Consider the following 18821-nt stretch of genomic DNA (forward strand, 5'->3'; position numbering starts at 1 on the left):
ACTTCCCCCTTCCGGCTGCAGGTTGAGGTTTGGAGCGCATCAGGGCTGGGGTTGGGGTGTTGTTTTCTAATCTGTTGCTGCAAGAGGAGAAGAGAAAAAAAACACGAGTCACCAGGAAGCGTTAAGCAAGTTGCAGGGGCCTGGAGGGCCCAGAGGCGGAGGTGAGGCTCAGGTGCAGGGTGTGGGGGCTGGGACCCCGCACGGGAGCCCCACACCCACCCACGGTCCCGGCCTCGAAGTCCACCTCTGCACGGCTGCTGTTCCCAGGCAGAGGGCACGGCCCGGTCCTGAAGCCTCCACGTGAAGCCTGGTGACCTCCCTGGGTGGCGTCTCCTGCGTGCGCTCCCAGAGCATGGTCCCCTATCCCGAGCCTTGGGCCATGGGCTGGCTCACGCCTCATTGGTCCCTGCTCTCCAGAGTTCTGGGGCCCAGCCTGAGCTGCCCTGCCTCCAGGTGCCCCCTCACCCACCCCTGCGTTTGCTCACAGTTTCTTGACTTTCCTCAACTGTTGGGGCCTCTCTGCTGCCCCTGGACTCTGCCAGGCCCCATGGCCGGGGGACTCGGGACTGGCCCGCACCACCAAGTGTTCACCAGACTCTGGGGCCCTCCACAGCGTGTCCTCTCTGCCCTTCCCCACCCTCGAAGGCCCAGAAACAACGGATCCCTCCTGTGGAGGGGTTGAACTGTGTCCCCAAATCTGTAGGCTGGAGTCCCGCTGGCCAGCACCCTAGAACGGGACCTTATTTGGAAATAGGGTCTTTGTAGATGCAATCAGTTAAGATGAGGTCACTAGGTCATAATTCAGGATGACTGATGTCTGTACAAAAAGGGGAAACTTGGAGGCAGACTCTGGCCTGTCGGGAGACACCAACTGAATATGAAAGCAAGGTGGGGGTGGTGTGCCTCAAACCGAAAAGCCCCAGGAAACCACCAGCCACGGGAGGGGCCAGGAGGAGCCCCTGTGACAACTGGGTCCCCACCTTGGGCTCCAGGACAGGAGGTGTGGGAGCCGCTCCAGGACGCTCACACCCCTGCCTCCTGCTGTGTGTCCAGCAAAGAGGCCCCAACACTTGCTGAAGCCGGAGGGTGAGAGACACCCTGCTTCCACGCCTGGGAGGTGGGGGCCCATGGCAGCCGCGCCCGAGGGTGCCCCAGGGCTCTGGGGCCCATGGGGGGCAGCGTCCCCTCGCTCACCGGGTTTCTCCTCCTTGGCTGCATCTCGCTCTGCCACCCTCTCCCCTCCTGAGGTCCAGCTCCTGCCCTGAGGTTCTGCCCGACCCCGCGTTCAGCTCCCCTCCCTGTCCCGGGGCCGGCCAGCTGTTGACCATGCCTCCAGCCTCCCTTGCTCCCTTCACCCCGTTTCTGTGTGCGTGTGCTAGAACCTCACAGTGCCAGGCACAAATGCCCCGGGCCCGCCCTCCTCACACCTCTACCCCTTCCTCCACTCTGCCAGGTCCAGCCCATGCGCGAGAGGCAGACGGCACCCCTGGTGATCCAGCGTCCGAGTCCCAGGGCCCCTATGCCCCACTGGGGCGCAGGTGAGGAGAGCTGGCCTTCCTCGGAAGAGCTCAGGGTCCACCCAGGAAGCAGACATGCCATCAATCACACAGACTCCAGAGGGGCCTTCAGGAGGCAGAGGCCACGCTCAGCCCCTGCTCGCTTCCAGCCCGGCGCAGTCTCCAGCGACACGAAGGATCAGGGGCAACGATGAGTCCTACGGGAGGGCGGGGTGGGTACCAGGGAGGCCTCTAGCCCCTGAGGTGCTGAGCTAAGGTGTGCAGGTCCTGAGGGGCTGGCCGGGAGGAGGTCTGGGCGAGGCAGACGGGGGCAGGAGGGCCCAGGTGCACTGACTGAGCCTGCGGGACGCCCAGGCAGACCGCCCTGGGGAGGTTGGGCCACGGACGAGGTGGCCTCCGAGGCCCAGGTGACACAGGTCCCTGGGGAAAGCAGGGTCAGGACCACACCCTCCAATGACCCAGTGATGAGATGCTGGGGGCGCAGGTGGTGAATGACAGTGGGTGGGGTGAGTGAGGAGCAGGGGTCAAAATCAGGGAAGTGGTCGGCGCAGGGCCAGGTCAAGGCAGAAGAGGGTGACGCAGGTCTGATCCGGTGGGAGTGCTGACGGTGTCCTTGTAGGAAGAGGTGGTCAGGGCTCAGACACACTCAGAGGGCGACCCTGGAGGACGTGAGGAGGGGACGGCCATCCGCACACCCAGGAGAGGGGCCTCAGGAGGGCAAGCCCCGCCTGCACCTGGATCTGGGATTCTGGCTTCCAGGCCTGGAGACGTGAGTCTTGCTGTTGGACTTGCTGGGCTGTGCTTCACCTTCTTCGGTGCCCTGGACGCTGACTCAGGGATGTGCCAGCCAGGGAAGGAAGGAGTGGTCGTAACAAACAGCCCCACACCTCGGGGCTTAGCTCCAAGAGTGCTTCACTCTCAGCCCCATCCAGGTGGGAGGGGAGGGGGCCCGCACTCATCCTGGAGCCCCAGGCCCCTCCTCTGAGGACCTTGGAGCACCGGCTGGCAGGGGAGGAGTGGAGAGACCATGAGAGAGGCTGGGGACGGGGGGTGAGAAGTCGGGGCTCCTGGAGGTGCTGGGGACCCAGGCATGGCATCAGCGAGCACAGACAGGAGGTGGGAGAAGGTTGGGTCTTGGGAGGATCCGGACACAGATGCCAACTGCAGAAACCCCAGCAGAGGCGTCCTGTGGGGTTTGTATGGGTGTGGGCACAGCAGGGAGATGCTGGGAGAGAGACGGTTGGCGGTGAGCAGGCCGGAGGGAGGCCCGGGGTCTCCAGCTGCACTGTGACCTCCTTATGCGCTCAGGCTTCCTCGCGCGCGAGTGTGCATGACGCTGGGCGGGCTTTACTCGGGGACGAGCTTCAGGGTTTGGTGGTGCAGCTCCCCCAACCCCGTGCTCCCACATCAGGTGAGCTGGGCCCTGGGGTCCTGGCCTGGGGACAGAAAGGGCCAGGGAGTCTGCAAGGGGGGAGGGGGGCAGGCCAGAGGGAGGCCAGGAAGGATGACCGTTGGGCAGACAGAGTGTGTCCACACTGAGCAGTTGCACCAAGAGGCCAGGTCAGGTGGGGGCCCAGGGGCGGCAGGTGGGCTACAGGAGCCACCGGAGACAGGTGAGGGTTGAGGAGACAGGGGAGGAGACAAGGGTGTCTGTGCACACACGTGACCCCTGATGGGGGCTGGGGGTCAGGCCGAGGGGTGTGGCTGGGACCCCTGGGCACCTGGCTGGGTCTCCCTGCAAGGGGGGCAGCTTCAGTGAGCCTGGAATTGCCAGAAAGCCAAAGAATGTTCAAAGCACCGTCCAGTTGCACTCGTTTCACATGCTAGCAAGGCCATGCTCAAAGTCCTCCAAGCTAGGCTTTAGCAGTATGTAAACCAAAAACTTCCAGATGTATGAGCTTTAGAAAAGGCAGAGGAACCAGAGATCAAATTGCCAACATTCGTTGGACGATAGAAAAAGCACAGGAATTCCAGAAAAACATCTACTTCTGCTTCATTGACTACAAGAAGGCCTTTGACTGTGTGGATCACAACAAACCGTGGAAAATTCTTCAAGAGATGGAACTACCAGACCACCTTATCTGTCTCCCAAGAAACCTGCATGCAGATCAAGAAGTAACAGTTAGAACTGGACATGGAACAACAGACTGGTTAAAAATCGGGAAAGGAGTACATCAAGGCTGTATGTTGTCACCCTGCTTATTTAACTTATATTCTGAGTACATCATGTGAAATGCTGGGCTGGATGAAGCACAAGATGGAATCAGGATTGCCTGGAGAAATATCAACAACCTCAGATATGCAGATGACACCACTCTAATGGCAGGAAGAGAAGAAGAGCTAAAGAGTGTCTTGATGAGGGTGAAAGAGGAGGGTAAAAAAGCTGACTTAAAACTCAACATTCAAAAAATGAAGACCGTGGCATTCAGTCCCACCTCTTCATGGCAAATAGAAGGAGAAGCAGTGGCCAGTTTTATTTTCTTGGGCTTGAAATCACCACAGATGGTGACTGCAGCCATGAAATTAGAAGACGCTTGCTTGTTTAAAGGAAACGTATGACAAACCTAGACAGTGTATTGAAGAGCAGAGATATCACTTTGCTGACAAAGATCTGAATAGTCAAAGCTATGGTTTTTCAAATAGTCATGTATGGATGTGAGAGTTGGACCATAAAAAAGGCCGAACGCCGAAGAATTGATGCTTTCAAACTGTGGTGCTGGAGAAAAACTCTTGAGAGTCCCTTGGAAACCAACCCTGAATATTCATTAGAAGAACTGATGCTGAAGCTAAAACTCCAATACTTTGGCCACCTGACGCAAAGAGACATCTTGTTGGAAAAGACCTGATGCTGGGAAAGATTGAAGGCAAAAGGAGAAGGGGAGGGCAGAGGATGAGATGGTTGGATGGCATCACCAACTCAATGGACATGAGTTTAAACAAACTCCAGCAGATAGAGGAGGACAGGAGAGCCTGGCGTGCTGCAGTCCACGGGGTCCCTAAGAGTCGGACATGGCTGAGCGACGGAACGAGAACCTCCAGGAGCAGAGCTCTGGGAGGAGAAGCTGCGAGGAGGGGGACGGCCCCCAGGCTGGCCGTGAAGGATTCCAGGCGGAGGGTCCACGGTAACACCGTTAGAGTGGTATCATCTTCGTATCTGAGGTTATTGATATTTGTCCCAGCCATCTTGATTCACAGCAGGGAAAGCCCATCTGGGGGTCTTCCCCAAACCCCAGGGCAATGGAGGACGAAGGCCAGGAGTCCAGCAAGGAGGTTGGTGATGGGGTGGTCAGGAATGGGGGCCAGACATGAGCAGAGCCTTGGGCGCCCAGTGTGGACAGCGGGCATGCAAACTCTTGCCCCAGCTGAGGGTATCTCCCCTCTACACAAGGTCATCATGGCCCAGACCGCGTGCCCTCAGCCCCGAAGGCTCACTGAAGGCTTCTTGGCGGAGTCCAGGAGAGAGAGACTTCCTGGCCTGGCACTGAGGCAGGCGTGTCATGGAGGAGTGACTGGGGAAGCTGGGAGGACTCCCAGAAGGAGTCAGAGCTCCGTCCTCACCTGTCCGTCCTGTGAGGCAGGCATACTCACCTGCAAACCCATTTCATAGTTGGGTAAACCGAGGCCAAGCTGCTGTGAGGGGGAGTGAGCGGAGGTTAGGGAGGAGGGTGACAAGGAGGCCCAGGGCTGGGGCTGGAGGGGGAGCAGGTCTGGGTGCAGATGAAGCTGGTATTTGGGGGCCAGGGGGGACAGATGTGGACAGGTTGCCAGGGGCTAAGCTAAGAAGGTGAAGCCCCGTGGGCCCCCCAGGTGGATGCCCCCTGCTTTCCCTTGGCCGGGTGAGGGTGCAAGTGAAGGGGGAGGGAAGCCTGTCTCACAGGTGCACAGAACGCAGGGGCCACAGCCCGTCCTAGTCCACAGGGCTCTGTCCACTCCCGAGTGGGCCCCTGGCAGCGCCCCGTCCCTGAGGCTGGCACCTCCTGCCCTGCCTTGTCTCCTTGGCCCACCGCACTCGCCCGACCTGCTGAAGAAGGATGGGCCCGGGACCCTCCCGAGACCCCTGTCTGGGTTCCCCGCCTCCCACCATCAGGTGACGGACTTTATTTTCTTGGGCTCCAAGATCACTGCAGATGGTGACTGCAGCCATGAAACTGAAGGATGCTTATTCCTTGAAAGAAAAGCTACACAAACCTAGACAGTGTATTAAAAAGCAGAGATATCACTTTCTCAACAAAGATCTGTATAGTCAAAGCTATGGTTTTTCCAGTAGTCATGTACTGATGTGAGAGTCAGACCATAAACAAGGCTGAGTGATGAACAATTGATGCTTTCAAACTGTGGTGTTGGAGAAGACTTTTGAGAGTCCCTTGGACAGCAAGGAGATCAAACCAGTCAATCCTAAAGGAAATTAATCCTGAATATTCATTGGAAGGGCTGAAGCAACAGTACGTTGGTCACCTGATGCAAAGAGCCGACACATTGGAAAAGACCCTGATACTGGGAAAGAGAAGGGGGCAACAGAGAACGAGATGGTTGGTTGGCATCACTGACTCGATGGACATGAATTTGAGCAAAGTCCAGGAGACAGTGAAGGACAGGGCAGCCTGGTGTGCTGCAGTCCATGGGGTCTCAAAGAGTTAGGTACAACTGAGCAAATGAAGAACAACCATTTTGCCATTGTATAAGAGTTTTCTTGGTTTGACTTTTTTTTTTTTTTTTTTAAAAAGGTTTAATTGGGAGGAAATTATTTCAAGCAGGCAGAAAAGTTTTAAGGCTGACCCTCAGAGCCCCTGCGCATCCTCAGCTCCGCCACCTGCCATCTCTCTGTCCCTCTTCCAGCCTCCTCTACTCCTGAGGACTCACGGTCTCTTTCCTAAAACAGGAGCAGCCCTCTCCCCTGACCATAGCGCAGACTCGACCTCAGTCCACCGCTGAGCGCTCACCGGCCACTCATGCCTGCCGACCACCTCCCCTCACTTGCTTTGCTCTGTCTTCACTCTGCCCTCTTTCTTTCTGACCCCGAGACGGTCCTGGGTCTCTGTGCACCCACGGCCCCTGGGCTCAGCCGTCCGCCCCTGAGGCCTGGTCACTTCCTGGAGATCGGTGTAGGGACCGAGGCCCCGGTGTCTGGGCACCCTCGCAAGGGCAGGATGGAGCGAGCTGCAGGCCCAAACCCGTACACACCCGCACCACCGGGGAGCACCCAGCCAGTCTCCGCCAGCCTCACCCGGACCCCCGGCCCAGCCGAGCCAGGTCCCCCGGGACTTGCCGTGGCTGTGTTCCTCCCTGACCTCCAGCATCACCCCCGGGTGGGCACATCCTCTGCACATCTTGCTGCCCTCCTCCTGCCCTTGGGGCTCCTTCTGGGCAGCGTCCAGCTCGGGCGCTCTAGGAGTCGCTGCCTCTCCCCATCCGTTGCCAGGGACCTTGCCCAGCGCTGATGACGCTGAGACCCCGTCTTCAGCCCGGACCCCTGCGCCCAGCTGTCTGTCTGGAAGCAGCCACGTCCTCCCCCTGCAGAGCCAGCCCCACACCAGCTCTGGGCACAGGCCTGGGTGCCCCGTCTCCCTGGTCCACCGCGTCCTGGGGGCTCTGCCTCTCGAATCTCTCTCCACCCACTGCCGCTCTCCGCCCGCCCGCAGCGGGTAACAGTGGCTCCCCTCCTGCCTCCAGCCCCGGCCGTTCTCCACGCTGCAGAGAACTTTCTAGAAGGCAGAGCCCTCAACACTTGCCTGCTGCTGGACTACGTGCTTTCCGGATTGGGCCCATGTCCACACGGCTAGTGAGGTCACCCAGGGGTGCCACCCTCAGGGGGTCGCAAGGGGTGTGGGGCCAGCCGAGCTGCGTTGGGTGGGTGTCTGCCGGTTTGGCTCGGTTCCCATGGCCCTCTGTACCCATAAGTCTGGGGGTTTCCCAGGTGGCTCAGACCGTTAAGAGTTCGCCTCCAATGCAGATGTGGCTTCGATCCCTGGGTTGAGAAGACCCCCTGGAGGAGGGCATGGCTACCCACTCCAGTATTCTTCCCTGGAGAATTCCGTGAACAGAGGAGCCTGGCGGGCTACACGCCACCGGGTCGCGCAGAGTTGGACCCGACTGAGCACACACCCCCGTACGTCTCCTGCCCTGCCCCAAGCACAACGTCATGCCCACCTGCCCCCAGCCCAGGGAGTCACTCTCTGAAACCTCGTGTTTGACATTTGCTTGCAAGAAGATCATTCCCCAAACCCGCCGGAGTTGGTCCCCCCTGTGGGGGCTGCATCCCTGGGGAGCCCCGCCCTCAGCCCCGCGGGGTGGGGGGCAGGTACCGCCTCCGCCCCTGGGAGCTCTGGCCACCGCAGCCCACTCAGTCCTGGAGCCCACTGCCTGCCGCCTGCCCGCGCTGGGCTCTGCACTCGGCGAGCAGCCTCCCGCCGTCGGGAGCAGTAGTACTGGGCCTGCCCCGAGTCACAGGGCAGCCAAGCAGGAGGGCCCACAGGAAGGTGCTCGCAGGACGGAGCCCGGTCCCCACGCTGCAGCAGCAGGGCCAGCAGCGGGACTGGCCAAGGCCTCGGGCAGGCTGACGTCCCTCCCTCGAGGCTCAAGGCTCCGGGCCCCTGCACATCAGTCGTGGGGGCCTCCCGAGGGCAAGGGCAGGGTGGACAGCCGCTCCATCACCACTGCGGCCTGGCCTCCCCACCAGAGATCTGAGTGCGGGGCCTTCGTGGACCATGCCATCATCCCTCAGGAGGAGGCTGAAGGCGGCCTTGCCGTGACAGTCCTGTCTGGGCCTGCCAGGGACATTGCCCCCGATGTGGGGGTGGACAGGGCCGGGGCAGGCAGGAAGGAGGACCAGGCCTCCTGCTGGGCCTAGAGAGGGCCTGCCTTGTTCCGTCACCAGTTTCCAGGGGGAGACAGACACCAGCCCCTCGAGGCCCCCAGGAGTCTGGTCCAGGACCGTCCCCCAAACCCCTCTGGGGGCCTGGGGCCTGGGGCCTGGGAAAGGGCAGCTGGTAGGAATGGGCTGCCTGCACGGGGAGGGAGGCCCCCCAGGCTCCTGCGTGGACCAGGGCCTCAAGGACAGTGTCTCTGGGCCCCGAGGAGGCCTCTGACAGCAACAACAGACGATCGCTCATCTCAGGGTGTCGCTCTGAAAGGGCGAGGAGGAGGGCTACTGGCCTGGAGACGGCCCTCCCAGGACAGCCGGGACCCCCAAAACCCGCGTGTGGCTCCCCAGTGCCAAGCCCGGCACCGTCTGAGGGCCTTCCCAGGGCGGCCTGTGGACAGGGCGGCGCCGGACCAGGGCAGGGAGGCGCAGGCGTGGGGATTGGAATCCTTTATTGACAGGCGCCAAGTCAGCCTCAGGGCCCCCCGCAGGCTGCAGGGGCGCCGGGCGGCGGCCGGGGGTGACGGGCCTAGGACTCGGTCTCGAACATCTTCTTGCGGCCCTCCATGCCCGACTTCTCCTCGATGTTCTTCCTCCAGTCGCCCACGTCCCGCAGGTCGCGCTCCTGCGGGTGGGACAGGGCTCAGGCCGGCGCCCCGCCTCCACGGCCCCCACGTCCGGCCGCAGGCAGGCCCCCGGCTGAGCCTGCCGCCGCTGGCGGGGCACCTACCTTCTCGGTGTCCTCCTTCTTGACCTGCTTGAGGTTGGCCCGCAGGTCCATGCACACCTTGTGCTTGGAGCCCAGCAGCGCCTTCAGCATGGCGTCGGCCGACATGCGCACGCGCCGCAGAGGGGGCCGCTTGAACTTGCCCCTCAGGTCGAACAGCTTCTGGTTCATGTCTTCCAGCTGCAGGGCAGGCAGCAGGGCAGGGCAGGCGGGCGTCAGGGACTGGGTCCCGCCACCAGGGCACCCGCGTCCCGGGCCCACACACCTTCCCCGCCGTCAGGCGCCCATGCCCCGGGCCCACGTGCCTTCCCTGCCGCACGGGCGGGCATCGGGGATGGGTCCTGCCGCCAGGGCGCCCACACCCCAGGTCCCACGCGCCTTCCCCACCGTCGGGGCACCCGCGCCCCAGGCCCGCATGCCGTCCCCGCTGCTCGGGCGGGCGTCGGGGATGGGTCCCGCCCCGGGCCTGCGCGCTGTCCCTGCCCTCACCTCCTTGGTGCTCTTCTGCACCCTAATCTCCATGTCATACTTCTCCTCCTCGGCCGCGTCAATCTTGGCATGCAGCTGCCTGCAGAGCTCCTGGCGGCGGAGGTCGCGGGTGGGTGGGCGGGTGACCCCGTGCTTGGCATCCACCCGCCCTGACCGCCCCGCTCGTCCTCCCGACCCAGGGGGAGGCCGGGCCAGGCCGGGGACGGGGCCCACGATGCAGGGGGCCCTGGGTACCTGCACTTCAGACATGGAGCCGGGCAGGTGCAACGGTGGGCAGTGCTCTGACAGGTAGTTCTGCTTCTCCGCCTCCCGGCGGCCCTCCTCCTTCTCCAGCTCGGTGGCCGCGATCTGCAGCATGACGCTCTGGGGGTGGGGTGGCGGGCAGCGGGCGGTGAGGGGCGCAGCTGGCCGGGCCGCCGAGCCCCCGGGCCGCCCTCCCCGGGCCTGCACCTACCTTCAGGTGCTGCCTGCGGGCCGTGATGGCCCTGTGGCGTTTCTGCAGGGCAGGGGAGAGGAGGCGCAGTCAGGGCCAGCCGGTGGGGGGTCCCGGCACCCCGCACCCCTTCCTGCCCACCCGGCCAGCCCTGCGTCCTGCCCGAGGTACGGCGGGGCCTGGGCCTGGTGGGGGGACACCAGCCCGGGACACGAGGCTGCGTGGTGACCCTTTGCTGGGGCAGCCCTTCTGGTGGGGAGGGCGGGGGTCTGGAGAAGGGACTTCAGACAGGGAGGGTGGGAGGAGGGCAGGGAAGACCCTCGGGCCCCAGGGGTGGGGGCGGGGTGCAGCCATGAGAAAGGAGAAGCGACTCCCCGGTGAGCAGGCCGCAGCCCCACTTCCCCTGGCCCGTGGGAGGGGCAGCAGAGAGCACTTCCTCCGTTTGCCAGTCTCGGTGGGTGGGGTGGGGCAGTGTCGCCCGCAGGGGGACAGGCAGTCTCCCTGGGCCTTGGAGCTCCAGCTTCAGGCCTGTCCTAACTTGAGGGTCCCACCCCCTCAGCGTTTTACCCCAAAGCTCGTACTCACCTCCTCACTGTCCCCGGAGGGCGGGCGGGGGGTGGGGGAGAGAGAAGAGAGGTTAGGGCCAAGGGGCTGTGTGATGGGGCGGGTGGGCGCACAGGGTGGCCAGGTGGGGACACGCGGAGACCCCCACCCAGCACTGGGGGGTGGGGGCCCTGGGGGCAGCGGGCTGAGGGTTACACTTACTCCCCCATCGTGCGCTCCTGAGCTGATAGCCTGCGGGAGAGAAAGGTGGGGGGTCAGGGCCCCTGCCCGCCTGCACTATAGCCAGTGGGGCCAGGGGAGCACCAACCCGCCCCCCACCCCCAGCTCCTTCAGGGCCATGTCTTGGAATTCCCCAGGGCGGGGGGTGCAGTAAGAGGAGAAAGTGTGCCCGAAACGTCCCCGCGGGCCTGGAGTTGCTGCAGCTGTCCCCACGGGAGGGTGGGTCTGGCCAGCACAGGTGGCCGCCTGAGCCACCGGTTATTTTTAGCCCTGCTCCTTCGGCTTCTGGCCCAAGTGCACACAAGATGCTGCCTCCTGGTAGGGCCTGGGGTCCCTCACTCCGTGAAGTCCCCTTCCCACAGCCCACAGCTGAGGCCTGGCTGTCACCGTGCCGTCCAGGACCCCATGCCATGCCAGCCCCCTCCGGAGGCATCTCCCTGCAGCCCTCTGCTCTGCAGAAGCCCTCAGACCCTGGACCCCCACCCTGGCCCCGGAGAAGTCCCTCTGCGAGCGCACCCCAGACACGCCCGTGCTGGCCTCAGCGGGCCGGGCCGGCCTCACCTCGCGTCTGGGCAGCGGCACTGGGACCGAGGTCAGGCCGGCAGCGGCGAGTCGGGCTGGTGGGTCCGGGGGAGGGCTATAAATGGCCTCCCCCGGGCTGGGCCCCCGCTCAGAAAGGGCATGGAGTCCTCCTCAGACCAATGGGGGCACAGGGACCTCCCCACCTGCCCAGCCGCCTGGCCTGGCCCAGCCGCCGCTGCCGCTGCCATCCAGGCCAAGAAGTCTTGGGAGGGGGTGCTGAGGCTGGGTTGGTCTATTTAGGGCGAGGTGACGACTTCGAGTTGCCTCCCTCGTATCTTGCAAGGAGCCTGAGGACAGCCTGACGGCCTCAGCAGCCATGGTGCCGGCTCAGAGGTCAGCCGAGGGGTCACTCCGGCCCAGCCCCGTCTGCCCAGAGTCAGGGCCCTCCCTGGGGCCCCTCGGCTTTCCCAGGCCTCTGGGCCCCCGGGAAACAGCAGCCTGCTCACACTCTGCTGCCCACAGTCCCCTCTAGCCCAGTGGGCGGCTTGGGCATGAGCTGCTCACGTGCTCCCTGCCTCAGGCTGGCCTGGGGCAAGGCCAGACCCCAGGCACGGCCTCTGGGGCCCTGCAGCACTCGGGGCTCTGGGCTTAGGGTGGGGGGACTGCCCTCCAGGGCCGGGGTCCCACCTTCCTCCCAGAACAGGACGGGAGGTCCCAGATGGACGTGCAGCCTTGCCCGACCACCCTGTCCCTGGGCTGGCTCCCCGCGCTGCTCGGAATACATCCTTCAAACTCAGGATTTCGGCGCCACCCGCCTGGGAACCTCTCCCTGACCCGAAGGGGCCCAGGGCCCGCCTGGCTGCTCAGGCAGGCCCAGCACTACCCGCCTCACCCCAGCCCCGGGCCCGCGGCCCCCCGCCCTGGCCCCCACCCAGCAGAGGCATCCGGACGACCATGACTTGGCATCCTCCGAGCTGGGGGTTCTCGGCCATGGGGAGGGTCAGGGAGAGCTAAAGCCGTCCAGATGTGTGGGGATTAGAGCCGCTTTCTGGGCCAGGCTGAGCCCCCAAAGGCCCCAGGGTGGCTTCTGCAGGCGACTACTGCCCCCTGCTGCGCGTGCAGGGGAGGCCTCGCACCACCATCCAGTCAGTTTGGGGGCTTTGTGGGAGACTGGGGTGGCCCCAGGAATTGGGGTTCCCTCCGCCCACTGTCACCACCCCCAAACATCTGCCTCTCGCCCAGTGTGTCCGCAGGGGCCCAGCTCTAACTCTCTAGTCACAGATGGGGGCCCCATCTCCTGGCTCTTCCCAGCGGGCCTGGAGGGGCCCCTTTGCCCTCACTCGGGTGTCAGGCGCCAGTCAGAGGCCTCAAGGCCTGGCCGAGCCACGAGAGGAGACCCTCTCCCTGTCCAGGGGAGGGGCCGTGACGGTGTCAGGAGCCCCTGACCCTGCCATGCCTGCGGAGCTCAGGAAGGACACACGATGCAGGGGGGAGGCGTTTATTATGGCGGGCCCTGGGGCAGTGTGCACGGGGAGACCCAGGCCCAGGGCTACCCTCAGAAGCCGGGCAAGGGCAGACGCGGGCGGGACTGCAAGGCCAGGGCCTGGTCCACCTCCCTGGCTGGCTGCAGGCGGTGCCACTGGGCGACGGGCCGCCGGGCCTGGGCCAGCATGTCCGCCCAGTGCTGGAGGGGCTGCCCAGCGGCCCGGGAGCCCAGCAGCACCTTGCCGACAGGCTCGTCCCGCAGCTGAGGGCCCCGGGCCCAGACGGCCAGCACCAGATCCACGCTCTGGGTAGAAGCAGGCAGAGGTGTGGGAGGAGGGGGAGAGAGACAGTGGTCAGTTTGGCCCTGAGTGAGGTACCCCCCCGCCCCCTCCTCCAGGCAGCCCACCTGGATCTGGCTGAAGGGCACGAGGAAGGTGAAGGCCTCGTTGTAGTAAGGGGTGGCCATGCCCTTCCTGGCCGATGTCTTTCTCTTCTTCCACTTTCTCTGGTTCAGCAGGAGCTGGACCTTCACATAGGGGTCTGGGAGAGTGAAAGGGGTCAGAGGGCCTCCCAGGTCTGAGGGCTGAGCCCTGGGTTCCTCTGTCCACGTGGAAGGGTGGGTCCAGCTCTCACCTGCCAGCGCCGGGCTCAGGCCTCGGGCCTCCAGCACAACCACGGTCAGCTGGCCCGAGCCGGGCACGTAGCGGAGCGAGAAGCAGAGCTCCTCGGTCTGCTCAGGCTGCGGGTGGCACGAGAGGGCCTCAGCTGCCCCCCAGCACGCGGAGCCGGGCGGGGGGGTGGGAGCCCGGGGCAGGGGGGCTCACCTCGGCTGTGGCGGGTGGGCCCAGAGGGTGCCAGAGCTCCAGCACGTGCTGCAGGTCCACGGAGCCCAGCGGCAGGCTGAGCATGCCCAGCGTCCGGTGCTGGGAGAGGCGCCTGTGGTCCAGCAGCAGCACCCGCAGGGAGGTCCCGGGCAGCTCGGCGGGCGGCACCTGCGGGAGGGGTGTGAGCCGCCGGCCACCCCGCCCAGCCCCCCGGGCCCAGCCCTGACTCACGTGGAAGGAGCAGGTCTCCTTGAACACGGGGCACAGCGTGCCAGGGTGCACCTTTGTCTCGTGTGTGCGCCCGGCGTCCGGGGACAGGCTCAGGCGGGCATAGGGGTCCGCCGTGCCGCCCGGGATCCCGGGCCTCAGGTCTGCCGCCTGCTTGAGGCCCACCCTGATCTAGCAGCCAGGGGGCTGTTTCAGCCAGGGGCCCCTCCCTGGTCAGCCCTGCACCACCCAGCACTGGGCGCCCGCCCTTCCGTCGTCACCCCTCCAAAATCCCACACATCCTCTGGGACCCCCTTACCTCTTGGCTTCCAGAGTCATACTCCAGGGACAGCTGCAGGCGCCCCCACTGCTGGGCACCCCCAGGTCCAGATGCCACATTACCCAACTCCGGCTGCACCTGAGTGGCGTCATGAGAATGCTGACCGCTGTGTTGGCACCCTGTGCCTATCGGAGCCCTCGCCCCGCAGGCAGCAGGTCCACGGCGGAGCAGACCTCCCGGCCACTGGAAAGCCACCCTCCTCTCGGCCCTGTGAGACTGGCCGCCATGCCCCCCAATCCACCTCTCAGGCCACTGCCTTCCTCCGGAACCTCTGTGGCTCCCCGTGGCCCGAGCCCCCGCTCACCTTTGTTTGCCACCTCCCCTGTGGGGAAGGCCCCTGCCTCTGCCCTGGGCAGACCAAATCACCCTGGGGGCAGAGCTGGCCCCCAAGCCTGGCCCCCGAGCTGCCCCGGCCCTGGCCCACAGGGAGCTGGGTGCCCGCCTCTCACCAGGTGGGTGGTGGTGGTGAGCCCAGTGGTGCTCAGGACCACAGCCTCCTTGTCTCTGGGCCTCTTCCTGCGGCGCCCACGGTGGCAGCAGCAGACAGTGCAGAGCAGGCAGGATGCAAGGAGGGCGCCCGCTATGACGGCAGCAGCCATGAGTGCCCAGCGGAGCCCTGGGGTGGCGCAGAGACGGCCTGAGACGCCACTGTGGACAGTGACCGCCCCCCACCCCCTGGGCCATCTGCACTGTCCCCCACGAGCCCCCAGACTCACAGGGGATAGGGGTAGCGAGGTCCGGTGTGAGCCCAGGAGCGGCTGTGGTGCCCGCCGGGGCGTGGGCACTGTGGGTGTCTGGAGGGCGTCCCATCTCCTGGCCCCGCTGCCTTGGAGCAAATGGCCCGGGTGGCCAGGTCACTCACGAGGGTGACCCATGGGGACCTTGCCCACCATCCCATCTGCCCAGCAGCAGCCAGCTCAGTCTGCCCGGGAAAGGAGGCTGTCTGGGGTGGCCAGGGCGAGCGTTCCGAGCGGCGCCAGGTGGAGGGAGGCGCTGGGCCCTGGCCAAAGAGCTGGCTTCGCCCCCGTGGGCCCAGCCTCCCGGCCATTACCCCCTCCCCAGCCCCGCCAAGCAGGCCCAGCCTGGGCAGCCCAACCCTGCCCCCACCGGCCTCCTGAGAGCCTTCCACCGCCTTCCTCCAGGAAGCCCCTTCCCACCTGGCCGCTCTCCCTGGGCCCTGGCTCCCTTGAGCCCACCACGGTTTGCTAGTGACACGGGTGGAGCGTGTTCAATTGTGGGTCACCAGCCCCAGAGCAACTGGGGGGCTTGGGGGTGGAAGCTCTGGGGGGCCGGGGCTGTGCTAGGATCACAGGGGTGCAGGAGGGGTGGGAGTGGGGGTTGGACCCCCAGGGTCAGCAGGGGCTCATCTGAGCATGTCCGGGCCAACGGAGGTGCCACGAGGGGCATGGCAAGGTGGGGGCAGGCAGGGCAGGGTGCAGCTGGGCGCAGCCGGTATTCCTGCCCGGCTACCTGTCCCCGACCCTTCAGCAGCTCTGCTGCTGGGGGGATGGAGGGCGGGGCCAGTGCAGCCCACCACTCAGGAGGAGCACGCCCACAGGGACCCCCGCAGGGACCCCCACAGCCCGCACACTGAGACCTCAGGCCATGCGAGTCTCCCCGCAACAGCTTGTCCTGGGATCCCCTCCTCCCGGGGGCACCAGCGGCCTGGTCATGGGACCCGGCCCAGCCCCAGCCCCAGCCCCCCAGGAACAGGCAGGCATCAGAGCTGTACCTCACACTACCGTGCCCCCCACCCACCCTGCTGCAAAGTGCGGGGAAGGTCGGAAGAGGGCCCCACCGAGCTCTCACACTCTCAGTGCCCCCGCCAGCACCCGCCCAACCTGTTGAAGGAGGGGCCACATTCAAAGCGGGGTGTCCTGTCCGCGGGGGTCCTGCTGCACAGCCCGGCTGTCTCCCCTTCCCCCCAAATGCACCTGTCTCGTCCCCACAGGGGCTGTCCAACCGCAGCGGGCAGGCCCCAGCCCCCGGGAGCCACCCACATGAGGAAGGGGCGTCAGGCTGGCCGGGGCTCAGAGCGGAGGCTGGGACTCAGAGCGGAGGCCGGGTTTGCTCTAATTCCCGCCGCTGCCAGCTTGGTGAGCTCAGGTGTGGAGCAAGAGGCCGCCCGAGCCCTGCGTGAGCCCCACAGTTGTGGAGCCGGTCCTGGCTGGGGGGCCGCTGGCGAGGCCCTGGTGGTGGAGTGTGGGGGCACTCGGGGTGCTCACAGGACCGGGCGGCCCCTCTCACCACTCCTATGCCGGCTGGTGGAGTGCCCTGGGTGGGCTGGCCAGAGCCACGGGCCCACAGGCCCCTGGAGCAGCCCTGCGGTCGACGCGGAGTCTGAAAGCCCACCTTTACCTGCTGAAATGTCAGAGCCAAAGTGCGTCCTGGGGTTAAGACAGCTTCCTTCCTCATTCTCATGGTTGAGAATACGGGGTCGGTGGTCATTGTCAGCCCAGAATTCCCATCTGTGTGTGTACCTGTGTGTGTGTGTGGGTGAGTGTGCATGCCTGTGTGTGTGTGTGTGGGTGTGTGCATGCCTGTGTGTGTGTGTGGGTGAGTGTGCATGCCTGTGTGTGTGTGTGGGTGAGTGTGCATGCCTGTGTGTGTGTGTGGGTGAGTGTGCATGCCTGTGTGTGTGTGTGGGTGAGTGTGCATGCCTGTGTGTGTGTGTGGGTGAGTGTGCGTGCGTGTGCCCTCCCCGCACCCCACTTGGCTGGTGTCCTCCTCCTGTTTGACCGGAGAGCCATGGACCTCGAACCGCCGGGATTTGGAGAAGGGGGAGTCCCAGAACCGCAAGAGGGGCCTGGGAGCGGACCCGAGAGGACTGCGGGCCCTTGGGCACACCGGCCACGAGCGATGAGGGCCCTGAGGCCTGGGCAGGCTCAGGGTCCCCCTGGACTGCCCGGTTCCCGCGGTGGTTAAGGTTCTGGCCTGCACGTGGCCACCAGGTGGCGCTGTCTGCTCCACCGGCCGGGCTGGGCCGCCAGCCTGTGTCCAGGCCCGGGGTCCTGGGGTGCGCTCGCAGGGGCCCCAGGAGGGCAGGTGGCCCAGGGGCGGCCCCACGGGCCCTGCTCAGCCCTCCCTGTCCCCGCATCGGCCTCTGGATGCCCTCTCTGCCTGGGCAGGCCCCCCGCCCCCTCCACCAGCCACTCAGGAGGCAGGAAGTTCCTCCTGGAGTGTACCTTCTGTGGCCCTGCTGGGGAAAACCTCCCGGGTGCTGAGGCCGCTTTTCCCAGGAAGCGGGGGCTGGTGTCTCAGCGGAGTCTCAGCCCCCGCCACCTCCTCCATGGTTCCCTGCAGGCCACCCTGCTCTCTCCCTCCGGGCAGTGTGCATCCTCCTCCCCACCTCCCGGCACAGGCCCATTTGCTCCCCCAGCTGCCAAGCTTTCCTCCTGCCCCATCACCTTCCCACCGCCGCCCCCTCCCCATCCTGCTTGGCCTTGGAGACGTGAGTGAGCCCCCTCCTCCAGGAAGCCTTCCCTGGTCACTCCGGGCCCTGGGACCCGCAGGAGTGACGCTGGGCTCCACGCTGTGTCCTCCCCCAGTGGGGCATGCCCACTGTCCCCGGGGGAGGGCCTCCCTGTCAACCTGGGGCCGGGCACCTACCGAAGCTGCGCTGACTGACCCCTCCACCTTTGGTCTAACTGGAATGCTTGATTCTTCCCGGAAACAGAGTTTCTGTGGGCCTCCTTCCAGAAGAACAGGATTCCCCCGGACGTCAGGGGGTGGCAGGCCCACCCGGCCTCCACGCACTCTCACCTGACGCCTGGCCTCCCGGCCTCCCCCTCGGCCCTGGGCGCTGGAAGACAGTGCCCGAGCGCACGGCTTTGCTCAGCCTCCAGTGGCTGGAAACTCTGCTTGGGGTGGGGTGGGGGGGTGGCGGGGTGTGGGAGGCAGGGCTTCGGGGAGCCCCACCTCAGGGCCGGAACTGCTGGCCCTCAGGGGCCAGGAAACTCCCTTGGGAGGCGGGCCCCTCCCAGGACCCCACCCGCAGGGCTCCCCTGGGGCATCGCAGGTCCTCCCAAAGGTCCTGCTGGGGACAGTGATGGCCCTCTGGGGCTGACCTTCAGGTGGGGCAGTGGAGAGATCGGGCTGCATGCGGTTTGTCTACACCGGGGGATGTGTTCCGAGTCAGGAGGACTCCTGGGTTTGGAGGCGAGCGACTTTCTGGGTCCGCTGGAGCCGAACCCGGGGGCACTTGGCACCCAGCAAAGTGAGCGGGGCCAGGCGCCCTCCCTGGTGACTGCCTGGGCCTGTCGGCCCTTCCGTTGCTGGTTTCCAGAGCCCGGGGAGCCTTCTGGAGGCCACTCTATTCGAGCCTGTGGCCCTAGCTGAGGAGGCGGCGGGTGGAAGTCCTGCTCCACTCTACCCTCGTGCCTCCTGCTTCAGTGGGCCCAGCAGGGCAGGTCATCGGACCTCCACTCTGCTCTGGCAAGTTTATCTGGTCCAGTCACTCCGGGTCTGGTCCCTCCCCAGGTCCAGCTCCGACAGGCCCACCCAGGTCAGGGTGTCTCCCAACCCATTATCAACCCACGGCCGGACGTGGGGCTGGTTAATGCTTAGCCAGCCCACAGGGCTCGTTGGGCAGGACTTCCGGGACACTGGGCCCAGGTGCCAAGGCTGCTCTGGGGA

General features: G+C 65.2%; 2 protein-coding genes across 2 annotated transcripts; both read right to left on the bottom strand.

Annotated features, from left to right (window-relative positions):
* Positions 1 to 8811: 8811 nt before the first annotated feature.
* On the bottom strand, positions 8812 to 11485 carry TNNI2 (troponin I2, fast skeletal type). Its single transcript, XM_006051493.4, has 8 exons — positions 11370 to 11485; positions 10791 to 10820; positions 10611 to 10617; positions 10047 to 10088; positions 9827 to 9955; positions 9593 to 9682; positions 9107 to 9283; positions 8812 to 9001 (listed from the first exon to the last, which is right to left on the bottom strand). The coding sequence occupies exons 2-8, from the start codon at positions 10796 to 10798 to the stop codon at positions 8906 to 8908; spliced, it is 549 nt and encodes a 182-aa protein (XP_006051555.1). The 5' UTR covers positions 10799 to 10820; positions 11370 to 11485; the 3' UTR covers positions 8812 to 8905.
* Positions 11486 to 12885: 1400 nt separating this feature from the next.
* SYT8 (synaptotagmin 8) lies at positions 12886 to 18018 on the bottom strand. The gene is made up of 9 exons (XM_044943984.2): positions 17796 to 18018; positions 14903 to 15008; positions 14636 to 14802; positions 14166 to 14264; positions 13871 to 14038; positions 13640 to 13807; positions 13449 to 13554; positions 13222 to 13355; positions 12886 to 13119 (listed from the first exon to the last, which is right to left on the bottom strand). The coding sequence occupies exons 2-9, from the start codon at positions 14994 to 14996 to the stop codon at positions 12886 to 12888; spliced, it is 1170 nt and encodes a 389-aa protein (XP_044799919.2). The 5' UTR covers positions 14997 to 15008; positions 17796 to 18018.
* Positions 18019 to 18821: the final 803 nt, after the last annotated feature.

This window comes from Bubalus bubalis, chromosome 5 (assembly GCF_019923935.1).
Source record: "Bubalus bubalis isolate 160015118507 breed Murrah chromosome 5, NDDB_SH_1, whole genome shotgun sequence".
NCBI classification, from domain to species: domain Eukaryota; kingdom Metazoa; phylum Chordata; class Mammalia; order Artiodactyla; family Bovidae; genus Bubalus; species Bubalus bubalis.